The following is a 23,786-nucleotide window of genomic DNA, read 5'->3' as shown; positions in this document are numbered from 1 at the left end:
CCAGCATCCTAAAAAAAACCAAAACAAGAAACCCCAAAAAACCCGAGGTATAGCCTCTTAGAAAATGCTTCTGATGTGTTGGACCCCTTCTTTTCTGTGCTGATGCAAACTATGCTGCTTATTGGCATTCACTGTGGCCTCACTTGATCAAAATGTATAAGCATACATCTAAACATCTCACTAATATCAGGAAAGCATATTTTGATAGCAACTTTAAGGTACTTCAGGGAACGAATCTTTTTAGTTAAATCAGTATTAAAAAAAGGTTAGCCCAATGTCAATGCAGTAACTCTCATGGAAAAGGAGGCTTTCATAAGGAAATAGGAGCAACACTGGCAGTTTGATATCAAATAGCTCAGAAACATGAACAGGTATGGAGATTTTTATTTTTTTTTTTTTTTTGACTGAGGAGATTGTACCTGAAATAGAAAAGACTGAGAGAACAAGCAGAGGAAGAAAATAATTTGGGTGTTTTTTTTTTTTTTGTTCCTTGTATAATTAGCCACTGATCCATTCCTGAAAGGGAGCCTAGATGTTTGAATACACTTAAAAAACATTAAAAAAAAAAAAAAGGAAATAGTTTTTCAATACCAACTATAGCTAGATGTTTTTGGGTTTTCCTATGAACTCAGTTCTTTTTGTGCTCAACAGTCATTGCCAATTGTTAGTCAAAAGCATGACAAGATCCTACCAGTGTGACCTGCATTATCTTACTCTGTACTCCTCAGAGCAATTGATAAACTTTATTGGAATGCTCTTCTTCTCAGCCAAGTTCATAATTTCACAGCTGTTGTGGAGCGTATGTCTTTGTCCTTAGAGCAAAGGATTAAAATAGCTCATTTCTCCTATTTAGTTTAGTTGCTGGAAGTTATTTTCTGTTGTCCTTCTCAAAGGCTTCTGGGATAGCTGCTTGACACCATCAACATGGAGAATCAGGAAGGTAGCTCTATAAATAAACTATTAGAAGTAGTTGGGCAAGCCCATCTGAGGCAAATAATTTCTCTCATGAACTGGGAAGTGGCAATATAAAGATGAACAGGGGTTTTGATGTTTAAAGTAGATGACAGGATCAGGTATTTCTTTGGATTCTAGTCCTAAGATAAGTCAACATGTGTCACTTTCAGAAAATTTTAGCTCACATATCCAATAACAGCATCACAGATTTCCCCTGAGCCCTGGTGTTCCTTAGCACATCTGCAGAGGAAGAAAAGAAAATTATTTAGGGGAAGAAAAGCCTAAAGACTGTTACAGCTACAGTAAGCTGTTCCTCACCTGCTTTTATCAGAGGGAAGTTCTGAGTTGACATGTGATGAGATGGACATGAAATATCTTCTGTTTTGCTTCTGGTCCTGTACCAGTGACTGCTGGTCCACTTCTCTAGGTGCAGAAGTTGGTACCCAATAACAGCAGTGATGCTAAACACTCAAGAAGGGATGGACAGATGAAAACTTACATCAGGAACCAGAAACTTGACTAGGTTGGTGATTGATGCCAACAGCTACTACTGATTCAAAACCTTTCTGCAGGTTTTACGTGCATTTTAAATGCATTTGGTTATGGTTGTCCTTTTTCCCAGTGAACTGTACTGCACAGTACAAGTGCTATATAAGAGAGGAGAGTGCTGTTTTTTCTCTGGGCTGGGTTTTGTGCCAGGTTGGACCTTGGTATTGTTTGGTATGAGGAGAGCATTCATGACTATCTATGACTTCTGAATTGCAGTGAACTGAGAGCAAGGAGTCCTTCAGTTGCTCTTGCTGGCTTGGTGTGTACCTACACAGTATCCTGGGAAATTGATACAGCTGACTTAAAGAATGTGATCTGTGTCTCACAATGTGCTTTATGAATAAATATATAATCTTGGTCTTTGGATTCTACTAGATGGCAAGTCAGCTCTGAGTTAGATAGTATTCTTTTATCTGCTTTCCACCTGTGCAGTGCAGCTGCACTGGTCCTGCAGCTGTGACCAACACAACTGATGATCTGAGAGAGCAGCTCCTGCCAGAGCTGTTAGGACAACCATGCTGGAAAAGTCAGAAAGGAGTGGTACAGCAGAGTTATACTTATATTGAGGTGGCTATTTAAGCTGGTTGTCTTGCTTTCAACCCTTCTGACCTCCAGAGATATACAATGGTCTATGACTGACAAACCACAGGAATGTCTGCCAACAGGATCCTGTTGACTACTCCTTCAAGGCTCTGCCTTCCTACTGTTTGTTTGTGTGCTGGGCTTTCAAATTTCAGCTGGAAATTCAGTTGGGAGCTAACACAGACAATGACACAGAGCAAATGCCAGCCACCATCTCTAGTGTCTGCACTTCTTGGAGATGTATTTCTCCCACAGGAAGGTAGGCTATGAAATACCTGTGATGTGGTCCTGCAGCGCCCTGCCTGTCTGTGCTGCCTTGAATATTCTATATATCAGGCCTGGAGACTCAACTGAAGCATATTTGGGAACCTCAGTGACCACTAGGACAGTCTATTGTTTGCACAGCTTCTAAGTCCTTCCTCTTGGGAAGGGTCCCCTTCCTAAGTGGAGTAGTTCTAGGAGCAGAGGTGAGTGTCCAGGTCCAGCCCAGGCCCTGTGTGCAGCGTCACCACGTGCCAGTACAAAAGCTTCTCCAGCAGCCTGCTTCTTTCAAATGCTTCACAAGTGGCAAGTCAGAAAACATTAGGTTTTGGTGGAAAGAAAACAGCTGTTTATTTTATTTTATTTGAATGATGGTGTGGAATTTAATTCAGCAAAGACATGAAATATGTTGGTAAATTGTGAGTGTGTGTAGGTGGGTGTGTTGGTGGGTGTAGGGAGCATATGGAAGAATTGCAGCATGAGAAAGCAGCCGACAGAAGGGGTTTGAAAAGTCTAAAGCAGAGCAGACTTCTCTTTTCTTCCTGCATTTTAACTCTCCCTTTGGCACCAGTTCATGCTGCAGCCTCATTCTCTCTCCCTCCTGGTTGATACATTATACTTGTATCTCTCAGTATTTGCTGTGAGTGTAATTCTTGTATTTATAATTCTAGGTCCGAAAGGTAAACACAAAACTGACTAAAATAAACCCTTATGCAAAGCAGCAAATGGTGTGGTAAGAGAAGGTGTGCCTGTGTGTGTGTGTTTGCTGTCCATGACACTTCATGCATCAATCAGGAGCCACACTTACTACCATTAATTACTACTCGTCACCTCTGTGTCCCGTTTCTGCGCCCCTGCAGGCTGAGGGCCAGCCTCTAGGCTGAGGGCCAGCCTCAGGGCCTCGGGCCGGGCCCCGGGGCCGCCATGGCCGCGCAGCCCGCGCAGACCCTGCGGCGGCCCGCGGGCGGCCCCGTGCTGTTGCGCGGCGCGAACGGGCGGGGGCAGCATTGCCCGCGGAATGGCGGCGGCGAGGCCAGCGGGGAGGGGACGAGGGAGGGGAAGCCGAGAGACGAAAGCCCTTTTCTGTGCCCCTTCTGAATCTGCCGAGCCTTGCTTTGCGGCGTGCTCGGACGCGCCTTTACCGCCTTTCCCTTCGGGGGAGAGTGTGAGATTAAAAAATGCGGTCAGCACCAGCAGCTGGCGTCCGCCGCAGGGATAGGGATACCTGTGCCCGGGAACGGTAACAAAAGGCTTGCAAGCGGGATTTTTAAGTTGTAAAGCGTGTGACCCGTAACGTAGTTCCGAAAAGCCTGGGACCTTGCACTGAAACACAGGGCCAGAGCAGTGGCTGGGTGGCTCTGGGGGTGGCCAGCAGGCAGCCGGGCCGGGCAGGAGGGAAGGGGACCTGCAGGGACGGTGCCGCGGCCTGAGCTGTGCAGCGCTGAGCAAAGGCCACAGCGGGCTCCCGAGGACAGTGCCCAAATCCCTCTCAGGCACTGACACACTTGGGGCAACAGCTCTGCGGAGCCTGTTCTGGCGTTTCACCACTGAAGAAACCAGTTTCTCTTCGAGCAACCCTGCAAAGCTGCAGATTCAGCCGTGCAAAGGTGCAGATTTTTAGGAGAGGCGTTGGGCTTCAACATTCAGACGAACTGGCGTGGCACTCTTGGTGCACCTCCTTTAAAGCCTCACATCACACAGTTAGAAGAGACAAGGAAGAGTGAGGATTTTTCTAACACCTTTTGCAGTAGATTGACTTTATAGTTTATTTATATAATCTGCTTTGCTGAAGTTTGGAAGTCTTGGTTCAAGCTACCATATCATAAAATACTACCTTCCCAATAAACCTTTTGTCAATGGTCTTTACATGACTTGGGAGCACAAATTCCACCCAGTCAAAATACAAATTGTGTTCCCAGTCACTTTGGTCATTTTGAAAGATGTATGTGGGGCTTGGTAAAGGCAACAGATGGTATTTCACTACCAAGTCACATTGTTGAGATGCAGCTAACACCTGGGTACAATGTAAGGCTTGCTCTCACCTTGCCTTGTATCTATGAAACTTTACAGTTTTTCTAAATATATCTGATGCCAATGGGACCAGATGCAAGTTTCAGCATTTTTTTTTTTTTTTTTCTGCGTGTGGTCTCACGATCTTCATCTTAACTTGGAATTCTAAGGTCCTTAGTCATGAATGCAAAAGAAGAGCTCACATGGATCTTTCCCTTCGTTGAACATACACTGAACATTTTAAGACAGTATCAGGGAGAGAGAGAAGAAAACAAATTTAAAAAATAGGAATAGGAACTCAAAGAGGGGGGAAGAAAGGAGGGAAAAGAAACACAGTTGTAACAGAAGAAGAGGATCAAAGGGATACAATGTCTGATGATAGAAGAGAAAAAGTTTTCTCAATCCTCCTGCCCTGTTTGCAGTTCTTAACTCCTCAGCTTCTGTGGAGAAGTAATATTCTAAAAATCTCAGTAGGATTAAACCCACTGCTTTCTAGTTTTGAGGATACAGAGGAAACCATGGCAATGAAGGAGTAGCCCCAAAGTCAAAGTATGCCCATGGTACACACAGCTCCATAGTGCAGAGATGGAAGGATCCAGGCAGAATCTGAACAGTAACCCTGCAGCTGTACAGGAGACAAGCCTGGGCTATGCTCTGGGCTCCTGGGCCAATCTGCAGCTGCAATAGCATCCCTACCCATCATGAAGTCTGCTATGTGGACCAGAAAGCAAGTGAAAACTCTGTGTTGTATTTTAAAAAAAGTCCTTGTCACAACTCACAACTCAAAATTACCTCGTGAACCATGGGCATGAAGAGCATTGGGAATGTTTTCCTTTCCCACAATGCGTGCCACGTACAGGATACCTTCCTGTATACCTGCCTACAAAAGAATCTTCAGAACAATGTAATCCATACCCATTACTGTTGTCCTCATTTTACAGGACAGAAGAGAACATAAATATATAACTTGTAACTGTTGCAAGGTTCTGCCAACATCAGAATGTAAGAGTTCTGAGGACTCTGCTCAAACCTTTGAACTCTGTTTATACCAGAAAGTTATTTTCTTTCCCTTGAAATAAGTATGTTAAAAAAATAATATTTTAAATAGAATTAGGCATTCCAACTAAACATTTTAAAAGATGTAAATTGCACCAAGTTCTGCAACAGAAAAATGTCCAGGGTTCAATGCTTTAGGGTAATTCCAGGGAAAAAATGAATCAGACCAGAAAAATCTGACCTTTTCAACAGAAAAGAAATACTTTTTAGCGGGGCGGGGGTTGACCATGACAAAAAAAATCTCAAACCAAACCAAACAACCAACAACAACAACAACAAAAAAAAAAACCACCCCACCAAAAAAATCCAACCCCCAAACTATTTAAAGTGTTTTACTTTCATTCAAATAGAAAATAAAATACTCTGGGAGTTGTAAGGTGGAATTGAAGTCCTTTAGCCAGCTCTTTTTGTCTCTTGAAATCATGTAGCAAAAAATGTAGCCACCCCTGATATATGTACATATTAGGGTGGGCACTCAGTGTTTGAAATACAGTGTATTGGATTGCTCACAGCACATTAAGAATGCTCTGCAATGTGCAGTTTTAGGGTTGCACTTTATGCTGTAAGACACATGGTGCTGTTAGCAATCCTTTTTCTCCCACTAAGCACACATTACTTCAGTTTTCTAGTTGAGCATACACCTAAATGACTTTTTACCTTTTTTTTAAGAGGGCCATAAATTGTCATCAAAGACAGGGGGTCTCAAATCAGCTGTTATTTAAAGACTATCTGCTTGTTCTCAAAATCCCATGTCATCCTTACATCAATATCCTTTAAAGAAAAGCAGAAATTTGGGGAATATAAACCTACGAACCCAATTAAAAAAGCATTACATGCAGTTTGCATGTGAAGGTAGTGTGGGGTTTTTTAAACAAAAATTCTGTCTTGTGGGGGTTTTGTGTGACCCTTCTTAATTTTCCTAGCTTGTTTTCAAAGATGATTGATTTTTTTTCTGATAAGAAGTAGTGGCAGCTGCCTCTGCTTTGATATACCCTCTCTTTTGCTTCCTTTACAGAGGGCTGATCTACCTGTTCATTAGAAAGGGGGAAACCCAACTTTGGGGAGTGCCTGTCATGAAGGAAAGTTGCATAGTGATGTGACTCTGCCTGTGTGTGAGAGACAATCAAATAAAATCCAGAGCAGAAAAACTAATTCACTGTATGTAGCATAGAAGAAAAATCATGCTGAAGTCCTGAGCTAACTCACATAATGCTTTCAGGAATCAGAAAAATGACACTGTCAAAACACAACATTAGTTTTCAGAAGCCTCCAGGCAAAATTTTATTTATTTAAAGTTAGTTCCTATTTTAATAACAAAAAAGTGGCAGCATATTCTACATCAAAGAAAAAAACTTTTCCTAATGTTTCCATTCCTCTTGTGAAGTACTAGAGTTGAAGCAGTGGAGCTGTCTTTCTCTAAATAATTACGTGAGTGGCAGGATCTCAACCTGAGAAAGCTTTTTGTCTGCACTGGGGACTGTAGCATAAAGAGAATCACATTTGGCTTGCCTAATCTGAGCTGCAATATGAGATACTCAGACTTTCAGTGTTTAAATAGTTCGTTTTATAAAAGATCCATTACAATGAAGACGAGTCCTGAATCAACATCTCGGTACACTGTAGCACCTTGATCAGGGAACACAGATGAGAAGCACATTTATGGGCTACAGCTCTCCAGTCAAGACCTATTAACCACATTCCTTGTGGCAGTACCCAGGAGAAATGTCCCTTAACGTGGTGCACAGCTGGTGGCTTCTCTTACATATTACCCTCATTTCAGGCATCCTCACCTTCAGACTCACACCAAAGCATGCTGTTAGAGTAGTCAAAGCATTTACCGTGTTAAAGGGATGAGACATGCATTTTAAAGTTCACTTCTGGCTCTCTTTCCTGGCAACTCTATTTATACCTCTTTGTTCTTCATTCATTAATCTTTTATAGTAAGAACCAGTAGTAGTGAGAAGGCAGTCCAGGGTCCTTTCCTTCAAAGACATCCCATAAATAAAGAATAAACCCCTCAGGTTCCTAGACCTGTTGTTTGCCTTTTTAGCTTGACTTCCCCACCAGTTCTAGTAATACCATTCCTTTGGCAACAACTTATTTTTTGTGTTTCCTTTCTATTATTTCATGTCCTTTAACACCTCCTGCTTTGAACCTTAACAGATCCAGCTCTGAAGCTGTGGTAATTTGGTTCAGTTACAAAAGGCTCTACATTTGCATGTATCTGGGTCTTGCTGCAGAAGGGTTGGGTATATGTGGGAGTAGGATTGAACTTTGTTGCAACGAGATAACTCTTACATCTGAGAAACGTATTTCTTCCTTCTGGGCCTCTGGTCTCTTATAAGCAATAAAATAAACTAATGTCAAGGCAGCTCCCAACAAACCCATGGGAGTCAGTGAAGGGGAAGTAATGCTTGCATGAGCTTGCACCCCCAGTGCAATGGCTTCAACTTCTAGCTCAGACAAATGATGTCTTGTGGAGTGAGGGAATGGCAATAACGAGATGTATGGAGGATGTTATGGTAAGGCAGTACTGTCAACAGCTGCCAGTAGCAGGAATTGCAGAAAGACAATAGAGACAGAGCACAGAAGAGAGATTTCCCCCCTCTATCATGGCAAAATCTAAAGCAGAACAAATCTTCTCATGAGTAACAGAAAGTAGTAACTCTGGCTGCCAGGTGATGTGCCTTTGAGGTTTAAAACTGCTTCTTCTGCTAAAGCAAATACCCCTCCTTGGGGGCTGTGGAGAGAGGGGGAGCTCTTCTCCCAGCAGCATAACCTGAGACCTGCCTACACTCATGCTGGGTAGGGGAGGCCCCCAGCACGTGTGTGGCTGTCCCAGTGATGGACCAAGAACATTTTATGTGATGGACCTTTAAAGCACTTCAGGATCATCGGGGATGAATCATGCTGTAAAATGTATCATTAATGTTACTAGATGTATTATAGACTTCTGTGATCTGAGACTGCTGCAGGCAGTATGCTGGGAGAAAAGCTTTCCAGATTGTGCTCATGCAAATTTCTGTCTGTGATCACATTCGTTCTGGTTCCCACTACAACATTACTTTCACACTCATGTGTGCTGCTCACTCAGTCTAAACTTTTTGTTATTGCAGGTTGTATGACTACAACATAGCATCCCTTTGCTAACACATTTACAAGGGTGAGAAAACATACAAATATGGAAATAAAGGCACAAGAAATCTAATGGATGTGCTTAAACTTTCCTGGAAAAGGGGTGGAGTTGGTCCTAACCTTTGTCTCCTGATTTGAACATCTACCGTAACAGGTTACTAGATCAGGGTGGCTGTCAGTTTTTTCATGGCATTTAGTTCAGCCTGTCTTTTTGTTTTGAACCATTTTTTTTTTATTTTGAACTGGGGACCTTTATAATTCAGAGAAGAATTTCTGAAAGCTAGAAAAAGCAAATGTGAAATCTGACCTATTTTGAGTCCATCCTGTTGTACTGTGGACAGTAAGTCTCATCAGCCCTGTTAAATCATACAAACAGCATTTTGAAATGATTTAGGATTGATACAGTCACAAAACAGCCATATAATAGGAGATGGAGGATGAGCAGACATATCCAACAAATGCTTTTTAAACATTGCAAGTGAAATGGAGAGCCAAGGTAATGGCAAGGAATCCTAGGGCCAGTGACATAACCTGTGCCAAGAGCCTCAGAACAACCAGACTGTTTGGGAATGCAGGGAAAAAACAGGCAGTGCTCTAAAAAATGATAAAAGCAGGAAATTACAGGCAAATCCTAGTCATGAATTAATCCAACAGAAGTCAAATCCAAGAAATTGTGAGCAGTGAATCATCAGTAAAAGGGCACTTGCATGTAACATATGAGTTCAATTCACAGGTACCCAGTCTGTTTTTTAAAATTAAAATTTAAAATAGGTCAAAAATATTCAGTGTTCAGATGAAAGTTGAAAAAAAGAAGCTTTCAAAATCTCAAGTCTGTATTTTGAATGTTTGTCTAATACATCAACACAGGCTGGCTTGCCAGAAATATTAAAATACAAGTAAAAAGATCATAAATTAGTAAATTGTCAAGTATTCTTAATATGTATTCTCAATGCCAGACATTTATAACAGTAAAAGCAGGTTACTTAAGTAATAAGTGCCAGTTAGCACTCAGAGAGTTCAGATCAGTTTTACTTTAATACATAGAACAAACTAGATTTGCTTCAGGAAAGCCATCCTGAAAGAAATAACAAAGATTTAACTTGAACACATGAAAAGTTTCTGTATTTTAGGATTTCAGTGTTCATTTAGAGAACTATTACACCATGCAGTAGAAATATTTTATTAAACCAATGCACTCATTTATTTGAAATAAATTTTTTGTTCTGTCAGAGTCACTGTATTTTGATAGACTAGACTCTGCACGTAGACAGGAGATAATGGATTGAACAGGATGTCCTTGAAGGAGAAGAGCTGCTTCAGATTACCTCCCTAATACTCAGGAGACATCCTGCTTCCAGTACTCATCAGACTTCTGAAGGCTAAGAGGAAAGATGCACCCATGCTATCTGCTGTAACAAATCAGCTCCTGAATTACCTAACTGTAAAATTCACAGGGAAAAAATTAAATAATCTCTGCTTAAAATATCTCAATGTCATTTTAAAATCTATTTAGGAATATCAGCTCTGGTGCCTTTATAGCAGCTTAGCCATGTGCATTGTTAAGGCTCACTGGTACTGTTGCCATCACTGGGTTTTGAAATGAGTACAGCACAAAGTTACTAAATCAGTTTTGGTCTTACAGAGACATTTGGTTATACTTTCAAGCAATTAAAGAAATTGATATACAGAGACTTTTAAAAGGAGGCAGGAGACAAAATTTTATGGACAAAGAGAACTGTAACAGGACATAGATTATTTTTTGGGGAAAAAAAAGGAAGCTGTGAAGATGTGCAAGACATATTCTAACACTTGTTAAGCAGAGAAACTAAAAATTAAAACTTTGGGTTACATTTTTAAAGACATTTTCTCCACCCATTACATAAGGGGTTCTGGAATAATGACATTTTGTGTCATAATAAGTATACAAAACATTTTCCTGCAGGCTTAGTAGAAATCAGAGAAACAGAAGAATTTGTGTGCATGCAAGTCCTCAAAATCAGTGTCTTAGCACATATCCAATTTATAGTCTCAAGATTAAAATTTACTGGGGTAATCACTCCACTAAGCTTGCTGTGAAAAAAACCAAACCAACACAAAAAAACCCCACAACCTCCCCCCCCATATCTATAAATGTTGAGTATTGATGTCTTTCCCTCTTTTCACTGAACAGTGTGGGTGTCTGTGTGTGTGTGTATGTCTGTACTCATCTCCCCACCTCATATCATCGGCTACCACTTTGTTACAAAGTCAAAAAGAGCTCTGCTGAAACATCTTATTTGCAGTAGGAGCCAGTAATTCCGATGAAAATCCAGCAGCTTAAGGTAGATAAAATGGTGCTATTTCTCTCTATTATAAGAGTCTTAGGCCTCTCTGGCACACCACTTTACTCACCTACTTTGCATATCAATGTGGCACAAATGGCCTTGTTCATACTTAAAACAGGGTAGACTGAGCTTATAGTCATTCACACCACTCAGAAACTGTTTGAAGCCTCTCTAGGAGAAAAAGTCAGCAAACTGTTCTTTTTTATGTATTCACAATTTAAACCTGTTGAAGATCTATTTCTCTCAAAAAAAGGAAAAAGCTCGTTTTCAGTTGAGAGAAAAATAAAAGATCACGCTGTTTTTCAGACCAATGCATTCTGTCACCATTTCTCAGTGCAGCTCTACAGAGAAAAAAAGCAGGCTAGTTCGAGTCATGAATCTTACAGGAAGACTTGCAGGAAAAGCTGGTTTCTTTAGGAGTGAATATCCTGCTACCTTAAAATATCCAGTACAGTACAAAAGCTAAGATCAATGTGTTTCATCTTTTTTAAACTCACAGTGAAAAAAACGACTGCTACAGGAGACACAGTGAAACTTATACCATCTCTTTCGTTTCCATATGCATCAATGGAAAAATAAGCTTCATCCTTATCTCTGAAAGTACATATTCTCTTCTTCTCTTACAGTCCATTGTGTCTTGGCCCATGTACACTCCACAGTGAGAGATATAAAATATTGGTATTTTCAGGGAGAAGTGAGAAAATGAGTTAGCCTTCCAAAAGAGTAGAATTCAAATAAACCAGGCACATCCAGGTATTAACAAGTCCTTTTCTGATCGTGGGAAAGGATCAAATATGTTTAAGTCTAACCTAAAAATGATCCTGAATACTAATCAACTAATGTATTGTTAACAGATTAATCTCTTTTTCCTTAAGAAGTCTAATACAAGCATTTATTCATACACTGTTATATAAAAAACTCGTTACTTTGCTCCTTTCAAAAACATTTAAAGATCTCTGAAAAAGGTAATTCTTGCTAAAGAAGATGGCAGCTCTGCTATATTATTTGGAAGCAATAATAAGGAACAATAACATTTAACAGTTTCTAATTTCAAATGTTGATCTGCACAGTATGCTGGGCATGTAGAAGTTCTAACAGAGGAAGATCCTCTTTAGTCTCTTGTTTTATATCAGGTGCTGCTGAGTGCATTTGTGATAGTGGAGAAGAAAATTAAACTGGAGTGCTAAGTCCACCTCATAGTCACCTCAATGTGAACATCCTGCCATAGAGTTGACTTTTGTGGAGGTATCTCAGCTATATGCTGGTGGAAGAGAAGCATAACTGGAGCTGGTCTCCTGGCTCCAGTGCTCACACTCTGGAAGAGAAACAGTGACAATATATAGATGCAGAATATAGGCAAGGTAAAGGTTTGATACTTGTTCTTGAAGATATAATTGTGTAGCCTTTGTCTGAAAGTAAGATTGTTTTGCAGTGTGTTACTGCTTCAAGCAAAGTCCAAAAGGCTTTCTTTTCCATACTGACCTTATGTAATGAGTAAAAGATCAGTGGCAATGGAATTGACAGAGCTTCACATGTGTGTCAGAGCCTGTTTTAGTGAAAGCAGTGCAAAAACTCCTGTTGATTTTCTAGAGAAAACTGAAGCCTGGGGTCTATGATAGCTGTGAATACTGGTACTGGTAGTTACCTGAATGTTGGTAGCTCTTTAATAACAGCTGTCTACCAGATCTAAAACACAAAAATATCCCTGGATTAGAAACTAAGGTGGAAAACCCTACTGTCTGGCCAGGATTTCCATTATTTGTTCCAGTAAAATGTGCATCCTAAATACTACTCTAAATAATTCTTTATGGGTGCTATGAAATGGTTAAAATCTGGCCACAAATAAGGTTTTCATGAATTGGCCTGAAATGAATAAATTCAACCTAGAATTGAAAGGAATCCAGTCTTTAAAACAGTATTGGGAGTAATATTCTAGCTTCACCTCCACCCAAATAATCTAAAATTATATTTGGTGTGTTGTAACCAGAACTAAATATATCAAACAAAGAACCAATGTGTTCAGACCAACTGCATCTCCCAAAAGTCACCTGCTATAACCAGCAGACATCTTAAAACAAGTCAGAAAAAAGTACATAATTTTTAAAAGAAAGCTTTATTCTTCATACAAACCTGACTGTCACATATCATGAAGCATCATGAACAAGGTAATATGACTTTGCTTAAATCAAAGCAATATTGCTTCATGAAAGTATCCAACAGAGTTAGCATCAAGTCTTTCTTTGTCCTTTCCTGGATGGAATGGATGTGCGTTTGATATCAACTCATCTCCTTTAAACTGCTAGCTTAGCCAGCATGTTACATGAATAACATCTTTGTCAGGTAAATCCACCACAGGTACTAAAATCAGAGCTGGGGTCTTCTCTTCCAAATATTTTTCAAGGTATTCTTGCAGTCCTAAAATAGAAACAGAACAACTAGTGAATCCCCCTTGTCTTATTGTGTCCTATCTCTTAAGAATGATTTCTAAATACTATTCTGAAAATTATTGTGGACTAGCAATTAACAAAAGGAAATTAAATGCAACTCTTAAATTTTCAATTCATATAGCAGGAAAATCTACCACCTCCTTTTTGACTAATTTGAGATTAACTTTAGATGTCGCCTAAGGCCAGAATTCAGCAAAACAGTTAAATGCATATTTCTCAACCTTGAGTGAGTGTCTGTTGATTACAGATACAGAGAACTGAACCAGAGCAGGTAGTAAAAATACCAAGAGGCCAGCTGAAATTCAGTTCTTTGTCATTTTTGATATTTGGATGACCAGTACATAGTTGTCTATAGAGGAAACTCTTTTCTCAAGTCCCACTGTGAGACATCAATCAAAAGAAAAGTTAAAGTGGGCTATTTTAAAAAACATTATGAACTTGATTTCAATTTGTAATCAGTGGATGCATTCCATCTTGAAGGCATTGTCACTCTATTGGGAACGGCGAGAACGACACAGATTCTCTTGTGAATCAAACAGGAGAATTTTTTTCTGGTTTATTACCTCAGGTCTTTTTTATAGACCGATACGTAAAAGTACAGAAAAGTAAAACTCTTATTGGTTAGTAAACTAACACATCACCATCATTGGTCAGTGGGGTACACCACCCCTCAACCTTCTCTTGCAAGAAGACAAGGAACAGACAAACAGCACCTGCAAGGCTGTTTTCTGTCTCTGAGGATTGTTTTAAATCCTCGTTATGATTTCCCAGGCCACTTTCTCAGGCAAGACTGAGAAAGTTATGTGGCCTGCTATTCCACAGGCACTGTGCTCCCTGCTTCATAGTTAACATCCATAAGGCATAATGGGGGAAGTCCAGGAATGGCAACATGTATGACTGAATATCTGGAATTACAGTAAGATTCAAACTGCTAAAAATACAGTATATGGCTACATGAAGCTCTTGCTGGGACTTGTATGTGTGCAGAAGTTTGCAAATTTCAAAGTCCATTATGGGAACAGAACCAATAATTGAAAAGATCTAATTAGAATACAGAAGAAAAATAAAGAATGGAAAATTTAAACTTGGCATCAAGAGATGCTTGGTCATGCTCAGCCTCAGTGAACATGCTAGAAACAAACCACCCAGAACCCTAAAGAAAACTACCAAAAATCTGCTGAATGACCCACAAAAGACAGTTTCCTAATAATAAGGTAGAGCCTGCAAAGGTTCTTGTTTCAATAACTTACTTCTGTCAGCAGCTTCTGGGATTATGGCAATTCTTTATAACACTAAGCAATCTTGGCTAGAAAGGGTGTAAAGAGGGCAGAACTTGCAGACTGTCAGAGCTTTTTTTTTTTGGCGTCACTGCCTGTGAAACTGCGAATAGGCAGTTCAGTCAAAGTGTTACCTCATCCAGGATAAAACAGGAATTTTGCAATTGTATTCACTGAAGCCAAAACTCCTCTCTTTTTATTTGGCAGCAGTAGAGTAAATTAATGTAATAATGGCAATGCTGCCTACAAAATATTGCAAAGACAGTACCAATCTTTTGAAATTTTGCTGGCTTCCTTTTGTATTAGCATCATTGACATTGGAGGTGAAGACAGACAAGGGTGAGCCAAAGATCAACAGTCACCCTGCCCTTCTTTATCTGGTGTGTAAAAAGGAACTAATTCTCTGTATTACAGATATTCAGCAGTGACCCAGTAATTAACTAACAACTAGCATTTTTCTTGAAAAACTTGACTTCAGAAAACTTTATGGCTATTCTGACTTAGAAGGCAATAAAGATAAGCCACCTCAGAATCACTGATTTCACCCTATTAATATTATATTTATTTTTTTCATCAATTAAAACTATGAAATTACAATTTTGGTATTTCCTTGTTTTATGCACAGGATTAAAAGCTGTGAAGCAGCGCTAAAAGCTACCAAAACAAGTCCAGGTATTCCTTTTAAAGGGAGAATTTTAAAGTGGGGCTATCTGGAAATAGAACTCCATTCTTTGGAGAGTTTAAGGTGGCTAAAATAGCCATAAATATTTACATTTGAATGTGCCCTAGTGGACTTGCTTGCCACCCAGGAAGAGCCACCTTTCCTAAAGACCATTGCCTTTTCTGTTGCCAGTGCCTACATTCATAAATGAAACGTGGATGAAAATCTGGGACATATGCTTCTAAATATTTTACTGTATTTACAAATAAATTAGTTTGATATGAAAGCAGTGCAACTTAGATGTGCATATTTATACACTTAAAAATTGTGGACAGAAGTCTGCTCATGCAAACTTTGCCTAAAAAGCAGAGACTGGGTCTTCTAAAACAGTAAAGTTGTACTCTAAGGTCTCACAGAAGACAATGCACAATTAGTAAATCTGTAGCAACCTATGCAATTATAGCAAACTAAAAGAATTTATAACTATGTATTTGACTGCTGTAATAAGTTACTCTAAATCTTCCAATACTAATTGTGTATTTTTAATGATGGGTGATTAATAAAGACACTATTTATATTTTTTTACTCAAATATGCTTTTAGATAAATAAGAACCATGGCCATGAGTGTTTTCTGAATACATAACTCTTTGTTTGAATACAAAGATTTACAAAAATGTCCTTCCTTTTATGTCACGGAATGCTTGCTCAGTTGTGTGCCATACTTAAAAAAGTTGATTTTAAAAGCAAAAACAAGTAAAGGACAAAGGGTTACAGTGAGTGTATTTGCTGAAGGTTTAATAGAGGCTATAGATGACTGATGTCAGTCCTACAGTTATTTAAACTGCCCTGATACAGAATGTTTAAGTACAAGTAAAAGCAGGTGTTTATCAAGTAGCAAACAATTGGTGTGCATTGTGGATGTTTTCATTTCCCGTGACAGTCCACACTAATTATGCTAGCCATGTTGCAGCACACTTGCAGTTTTATGGAGACCAGCCAGGGACTTCTGAAGTAACAGAAGTCAACAGGGAAACATGAAGGAAATATCTCAAAAAAATTAAGGATGTTCATCTAGGAAGCTGACACAGCTGACAGCCCAGCTGAGGTGCCTTTACACCAATGTATGCAGCATGTAAACAGGGAGAGCTGGAAGACACCATGCTGCCTGAAAACTATACCCTTGGTGCCATTAGAACACAGCTCATGATGGGTCCATGGGATTCTCATGGATTTTAACAAGCCCAAGTGCTGGTGCTGCACCTGGGTCAGGGCAGCCCCCGGTACCAGCACAGGCTGGGGATGGACAGATCAGAGCAGCCCTGCCCAGCAGGACTTGGGGGTGCTGCTGGGTGAGAGGCTGGGCATGACCCAGCCATGGGCACTGCCAGCCCAGAGAGCCAAACGTGTCCTGGGCTGCATCCAGAGCAGCGTGGGCAGCAGGGCAGGGAGGGGATTCTGCCCCTCTGCTCTGCTCTGCTGAGACCCCACCTGCAGTGCTGCACCAGCTCTGGGGTGCCAGCACAGCAAGGACATGGAGCTGCTGGAGAGAGTCCAGAGCAGGTCACAGAGATGATCAGAGGGATGGAGCACCTGTCCTACAAGGAAAGGCTGAGAGAATTGCATTTGTTCAGCCTCGAAAGGAGAAAGCTTCAGTGTGACCTCACTGTGGCCTTCCAGTACCTAAAGGGACTCTACCAGAAAGACAGAGAGGGACTGTAGTGAAAGGACAAGGGGGAAATGGCATAAAACTGAAAAAGAGTAGGTTTAGATTAGGTAGCAGGAGAAAATTCTTTACTGTGTGTGGTGAGGCCCTGAAACTGGTTGCCCAGAGAAACTGTAGATGCCCCAGTCCTGGGAGTGTTCCTGGCCAGGTTCAATGGAGCTTAGGGTAATCTGGTATAGTGAAACTTGTCCCTGCCCAAGGCAGGGGGTTTGGAACTGAATGATCTTTAAGGTCCCTTCCAGCCAAAACCATCCTATGATTTTATGATTGTAAGTACATGGAATTTGCTCAAAGCAGGTGAACTTCATCCTGCAAGATGGATCCCCCTGCTCCCAAATGATCCACAGAAATTTTGGGAGCAAGTTCCGTATGAAGTGTCTTCCTGGACTGCTGTGGTGGTTTTTATTTTGTTTGTTTGTTTGTTTTGTTGTTTTGGTTTTTTTTCCCCCCCTAGGAATGAGGTAAAGGAAGGTAAATGAGCTAAGGAATATGGACATAACTAAAACTTAAAAAAGAACAAAATTTATTCAGTATCTTCTGGCAGTACGATCTATTTCTACCATTGCTTTGTGAAGAAAGGATAATGAAATCAATAATTTGATGATCTCTCAAACTGACTTAGCAGCCCTTCCATATAACAAGGCACAAACTAAGCATGTAAGCTATTGTTTTTAAAGGTGATTTTCATACTAGGTAGAAAAAACAGTGCTCTGAGAGCTCCTGAAGGGTCATTTCAAAAGAATAGGAGGTGATTTTTATATCTTTGCTGTCACTGGCCTCAGCAGGATTTAGGCAGTATCAGGTGAGGCCACAGAATCCACTTACATTTTCAAAATCGGGTCCCTGTTATCGTTGCCATACTCTTGCTTCACTGGATATCTGCAGGGGAGTAGTAATCTCATAGCTCATATGAAAAAGGAAAATGGTAGCAAAAAGGAAAATGGTAGCAGGAAGGAAGATCACATTTAGCCCAGTACATAAAAAATCACTTTCATATTACTACTATCTTTCCTTCACTTTTTAACCAAAAGATATTGTTAAATTGCTTAGAGCAGGTTTTAAAATCCCTGAGCTAATAAAGCTCCATTGCTTCTGCTGTAGAGATCTGACATGCAGCATGTACTTTGAAAAGATGCATCAGAGGGGATCAGGTTCCTAACAGTTGACTAAGAGTTCCAGTCCCAAAAGATCTGCCCCTGGTGTGCAGAACACTTAACCCTTCGACCAGTACCAACATGACTATTCACAAATTATTGATGTCCCTAAATCCCTGGCAGATTGCAGACAGTTCTTGTCTCCCTTGAAGCCAAAGCATATGGTCACTAATGAGATGGATTAAAAATACATATACACATTCAGGGCTTTGCCACATGAATGTAAAGCCACAGAAATGTTAGAAGGTGATTGAACTGGACTGAACACTGTTAAATACATGATTAGCTTGTTATGGATCATTTCCATTGATCCATATACAGTTTCACAGCATAGTTTAATTAAAGCTGTCTGGAACAAGCCTCTGCCTTAAATGATCAGGCAGTGCAACGAAAAGGTGAAACACAAGGAACTGGAAATGCCCCTCCCTTTCTTAAACATGCAGCTGACTGTCTCTGTGGTGTACAACCACAGCAAGAACAGAAACCATTCTTAAAAATATTGTCTGCTTTTACACTCCAGGGTTTCTAACATATTTTTCTTAATAAAAAATGATGTAATAGAATATAAAATTTGGGGAAAAAAAACTTGCATAGTTTGTTTGCATCATTGCAATTTATGCTTTTCTATCCAAAATAAAATCAAACCAAGTAAACAAGAATATACTGTTGGAATATAAAAGGGAGTCACTTGGCAAAATATGATTTTGTGCTGATTTTTTTTCTGCAGCTATAAAGATTTTAAATCACAATATGGATATTTTTCACAGTCCAATACTTGGCTTTTCATGTGGTGCCTTATGCCTTTTGTTACTATTTTTGATGACATTATTTCACATTGGTCATTGTACTTTTAAGGGAGTGGTTTCCCAAAACTTCTGTAAGCTCCTTCGTGGAATACTGATGATGCACTTCAGGCACTCTGGGATATTTATCTGAATACAAGTTAAGTAGTTGCTTTGAATTGCAGGGGAAGTCTGTTATAGCCATGATATATGAGACAAATGACCAGCAGGAGTTTGGATACGGCTGTGAAACCACTTTAAACCTGTGATTTCCTATGGCAGTCCTTGGAACTGTGACAATAAAACAACTTGCATTCTTTGCTACATAACTTTCATAACATGATCTGTGTGGTTGAGGTTTTTTAACCTGTGTCTAGATTTCTTTCCCTTTTTTCAATAACAACTGATGAACGAGCTTTGCTGTGGAATGGTGAATACACACAGCATTTATTAACAAAAATGTAACTGGTATAATTTGAATTTCAAAAAAATTCCCAGATTTACTGTTTCAGGCCTATTTGTAAGTATACTTACCACAAAATTAAAAAAAAAACCCTGAATTACAGAGGGAATGGTAGCTGTGTTTGGAACTCAAGTCACATGCCACGTGACCAACATGACCAACTGGTCAGTTGCTAAAGCAGCCAGATCTGCACGTCTGTATTTCCAAACAATTCTTTCATAAAAACCTATCTCCAAGAATTTCTCACATAGACCCATCTATACTGACAGACTTCTTTCCTCTCACACTAAATTAGTTTTAGTTGTAAGAATTAAAATACCTTTTTCAAGTAACCACCTAACAGATGAAAATACAACCTTGTACTGAAAGCACTAAGGCAAATGTTAGCCATCCTCCTTCAGCTTGTTCCTATTACCAGAGTACCATTTCAGGTGATTGCAACCTCTTCTGTGAAGGATATGGTTATTAGGATCCAGACTGATAGGACTCTGTCACTTTGGACATAGAAAGAGGACGACACTTCACCCAGTAGAGCATTCACCAGTAGAGAAATCATGGAATCATTAAATAGTTTGAGTTAGAAGGACCTTCAAAGCTCATTTAGTGCACACCCCTCCCCTGCAGTAAGAGCCATCTTCAATCAGACCAGGTGGTTCAGAGCCTCATTCAACTTGACCTGAAAAGTTTTCAGGGATGAGACATCAATCACCTCTCTGGGCTACCTGTTCCAGTGTCTCATCACCCTCATTGTAAAAAACTTCTTTCTCATATCTAGTCTGAATCTACCTGCTTTTAGTTTAAAACCATTACCACTTGGATAAGGGGTACACTATCACTAGAAGCCCTATTAAAAAGTCTCTCCCATCTTTCTAATAAACCTTTCCTCACTGGAGAGAGATGTTCCACTCTGACCATTTTTGTGGCCCTCCTACGGACCTGCTCCAAGAGGTCCAGGCCTTTTTTGTGCCAAGAGAAAAATCTCCTATAAAAAGAATACTAGTGCTCTATTTTATTTTACTGCTAGTCCTGTTTGTGCAGTGGACTTCTTGTCCCTTTGGAATCTATCCCAAACTTAAAAGTTCTAGCAATGTTTTCAAGCAGGCAACAGTGAAACATAATGAAAGTTGCTCTAGGCTTGATGGGTACCCACAGGAATTGTAGCAACTCTTCCTGTAGCTGAGCAGATGAAAATAAATGAGGAAAATTTGTTTCCCTGCATGCCATACTGATAACTATTGCTCTCAGTGAGGAGAAATTGTGAGTGCAAAAGGCAGCAGTCATGGACCTTACTGTTCATGTGAGATACATGAAAAATGAGTGACTGGCTTATCTCAATCCACACTAGTAAGTCAGTCAGGATGCCTGAAGTCTGCACCACCAGCAGCAAGGGGAGAGGGACAGCTGGTATAAAATGATCAGCTCTGAAGGAATCCAGATGCTGCCTCTTCCTTTCCCTCTCCCAGCTTCACAATCCTCTCTGCTATTCCTCTGTTTCAACAGGAGGGTGTGGGAAAGAAAAAGGGCTCACTCATAATCACGGAGGGCATTCACATTTACAGGACCCTCACTTTTCTAGAGCTGAGTCACTTGGCTGAGTAACTGTACAAGTCTTTTTAGACTATAGCTCATGCATTTTTTTTTAGCATCTGAAAGAAAATTAGTAGACAAAACAGTTATTTTTAGTACTGGTTTGATTGTGGGCCTGTCAGCCTTGGTGATGCATCTCTTTTATCAAGCTGCCACAATATCTTGTTTTGTTTTCAGAGCAAAGTTTGATTAAAGACCAATTTCAGAGAAGTTACTCACTGTGGGCGTTAATTAGTGCTTCCTGGCCTCTGTGGGGTTTATCTTATGATCTGTTTCACTTACTAAACCCTGTAATTCAATTTACATGAAGATAGGAATGAACCAACCCCTTTCTATTCTTCTGAAGGCTTCTGTTTAACTCAGTCCTGAAAGAACCTCTCTCCTATCATTCCCTAAAAAGGAATTCTAGTTTCTAGCCTTTTAAAATCAAAATTAAAGCAATATTACACATCTAGAAAGACTATTCAACTAATGAACTGAGAAAGAGCTTTGGGGGGTGGAGGTAGATAAACTTTAGGAACCCTTGGGTTATAAATAGTGTTTTCAGTGGTGCCCAAGTATACTGTGCATCTTAGAAAAAACTGGTACACATATTTTCTCTTCCTCTGCATCTTTCTGGGAGTGGAGCATTGTCATTCTGTATGAGAAGATTGCTGGTGTTGCCCTCCTCCTCTCTCATTAGCAGACAAGAAACACCTTTAGTCTTTCTGAAAGCAAAAGGCCAGCTACTAGGTCAAAAATATTACAAAGCTGGTTGATGAAGAAAGACTTAATTTTACTGGCAGGTAAAAAGTAGCAGGTGGAAGTGAAATTTATAACATGATATAGGTAAAAATAGGAACTACTGAATAAAATGAATGAAAGGAAAATGTCAATGGGGTACTATACAAATACAAGCAGACAAAAAAAACCAAAAACCAAACAAACCCGAAACCAGTCCAAAAGAAAACCTGACTCAAGTACACTGAGTATTTGAAACTAGGTTGAATAAAAATGAAACCAGTACTAAAGAGACACAACCTGTGAAAGAGAAGATGACATAAAATGGTCTTTTTTATAGCAGGCCACCTGGAAAGGAAAACTGAGGCTGGGTGAGGCAACATATTCAAGCGGAGTTCATGGACACTACAATCTTAAAACATCCTCTTCCAAGTTACATTCTCTTGTGGACTTCCTCCCAAATTTTGAAACCTAAACCTCATCCTAGGTGTAGTATGGACTTAGGCTGGTAGGAATGCTTCCTAAAATTGTAGAGTGCAACAGCTACACTAGAAATACCAAGAAGAAAAGGAAATAAGGCAATGATAATCATAAAATATATGAATATTTACAACAATTACAATTTCAGACCTAAATGCCATCCTTTAAACAGCTAAAAGCCACCCAATTTTGGTAGTTACTCTCCAAAGTGTACACAGTACCAGTCCAATTAGGTATGTTATCATGCACATCAATGGCAAGATGCAGAAATAAATGTGACTCTTTTAAAGATAAGCAAATGTTGCTGAGCTCCTCCATGTATTCGGGCTGCTTCTCAATAGAAAGAATTAAGATTTGGCATCCATAATAATTCTTTCAAGCTGCTAGCTACAGCTTAGAAAATAGGAGAACATGAAAACTCATGGCTGTGTGTTTTCCAATGTTCTGTTTTTAGTCATGTCCTATATACAGACTGAGAATCAGCCTATACAAGGTTATAAATGTGCACTTCTGTTTAAAATGTCATTAGCCTTCTACACTAAATAAAGGAACACTTAAGCATCCCCTTCCAATACAGTGAGATCTAAATATAATTTCAAAGAGAACAGAGAACTGAACTTTCCAAGTACAATCATTAAGAAAAGAACTTGTGCTTTTTCTAAAACCATGTCAGAGTGCAAAGATCACGAGCCTGTTTTCCCTGTGTGCTATCCTTCAACCCTGTAACGATCCAATTCTTTATGGGGTGGATGGTTATTGAATTTGTATGCCAGCTGTGTCCAGAATCTCTGGGGAGGATGGGCTGTAATGACACCAAGTAGGGATGAGTTCTGAATGGAGACAGATTATTACAAACATGCCATTTTTCAGGAGACATTTAAGAATGCGCTTCACAGTATGTGTGTGCACTTGCTCACACATATAGTCTCACCTGAATGTGACTATGTGGGCAGACAGAACCACAGGATTCACTAGAGGCTCACACACATGTTTTTGTTGTACTCTAAATCAGATAAACATGTACTTAATTTTTTTTTTTCAGATTAGTTGAAAATTTGGTGTGAAAATGATCAACTGCAACAGCACCTGTGCAGTAATTATGAAACTTGGTTTTTCACCCTTAGGTCAAATTAAAGCTACTGACTCTTGGACCATAGTCCAGGAGCATGAGATGGGCAGATTTGCAAGCTGTAGGACAGTTGGTTGCTGTGCCCTTCAGGTAGGGCTGGGGACACTGGTGGGGCAGTGTGTGTGGGAAGCCCGGCTGTGCCTGCTGGTAATGCAAGAACTTCTATCTCTAGGGCCTGTCAATCTGGCACCTTTCACAAGTGTTAAATTCACTTAAGTATATTTTTTAAGAAGCTGTCATGAGACATACTGAAGCAAATATGTCCTTCAGTGGTTACACATGGACTAAGTTGTAACAATGTTTGTTAAGTGCTTTGACATCCCCAAGTGATATGTTTGGTACAGCTTCCACATTTGTTCGTTTATTGAAGTCTGCTAAATAGTCTTCAAAGCCAGTGGGTTAAAGAAATACATGACTGGACACAGTGCATCCAAAGGGCTGGACCACAAAGAGATGTTTATGTAACTACAGGACACCACATACATTTGCTG

General features: G+C 39.9%; 1 protein-coding gene across 4 annotated transcripts in view; it reads right to left on the bottom strand.

Annotated features, from left to right (window-relative positions):
* Positions 1 to 12,982: 12,982 nt before the first annotated feature.
* DPH6 (diphthamine biosynthesis 6) overlaps positions 12,983 to 23,786 on the bottom strand; it is a 195,303-nt gene continuing 184,499 nt past the window's right edge. For all 4 annotated transcript variants that reach the window (XM_058827208.1, XM_058827198.1, XM_058827189.1 and 1 more), the window contains one exon: positions 12,983 to 13,286. In XM_058827208.1, the coding sequence (XP_058683191.1) occupies positions 13,171 to 13,286 (116 nt within the window). In that variant the 3' untranslated portion in view covers positions 12,983 to 13,170. The remainder of the gene's footprint in view (positions 13,287 to 23,786) is intronic.

Source organism: Poecile atricapillus, chromosome 1 (assembly GCF_030490865.1).
Source record: "Poecile atricapillus isolate bPoeAtr1 chromosome 1, bPoeAtr1.hap1, whole genome shotgun sequence".
NCBI lineage: Eukaryota > Metazoa > Chordata > Aves > Passeriformes > Paridae > Poecile > Poecile atricapillus.
The sequence above is the reverse complement of the archived record's forward strand: the minus strand, read 5'-3'. Positions and strand labels throughout refer to the sequence as shown.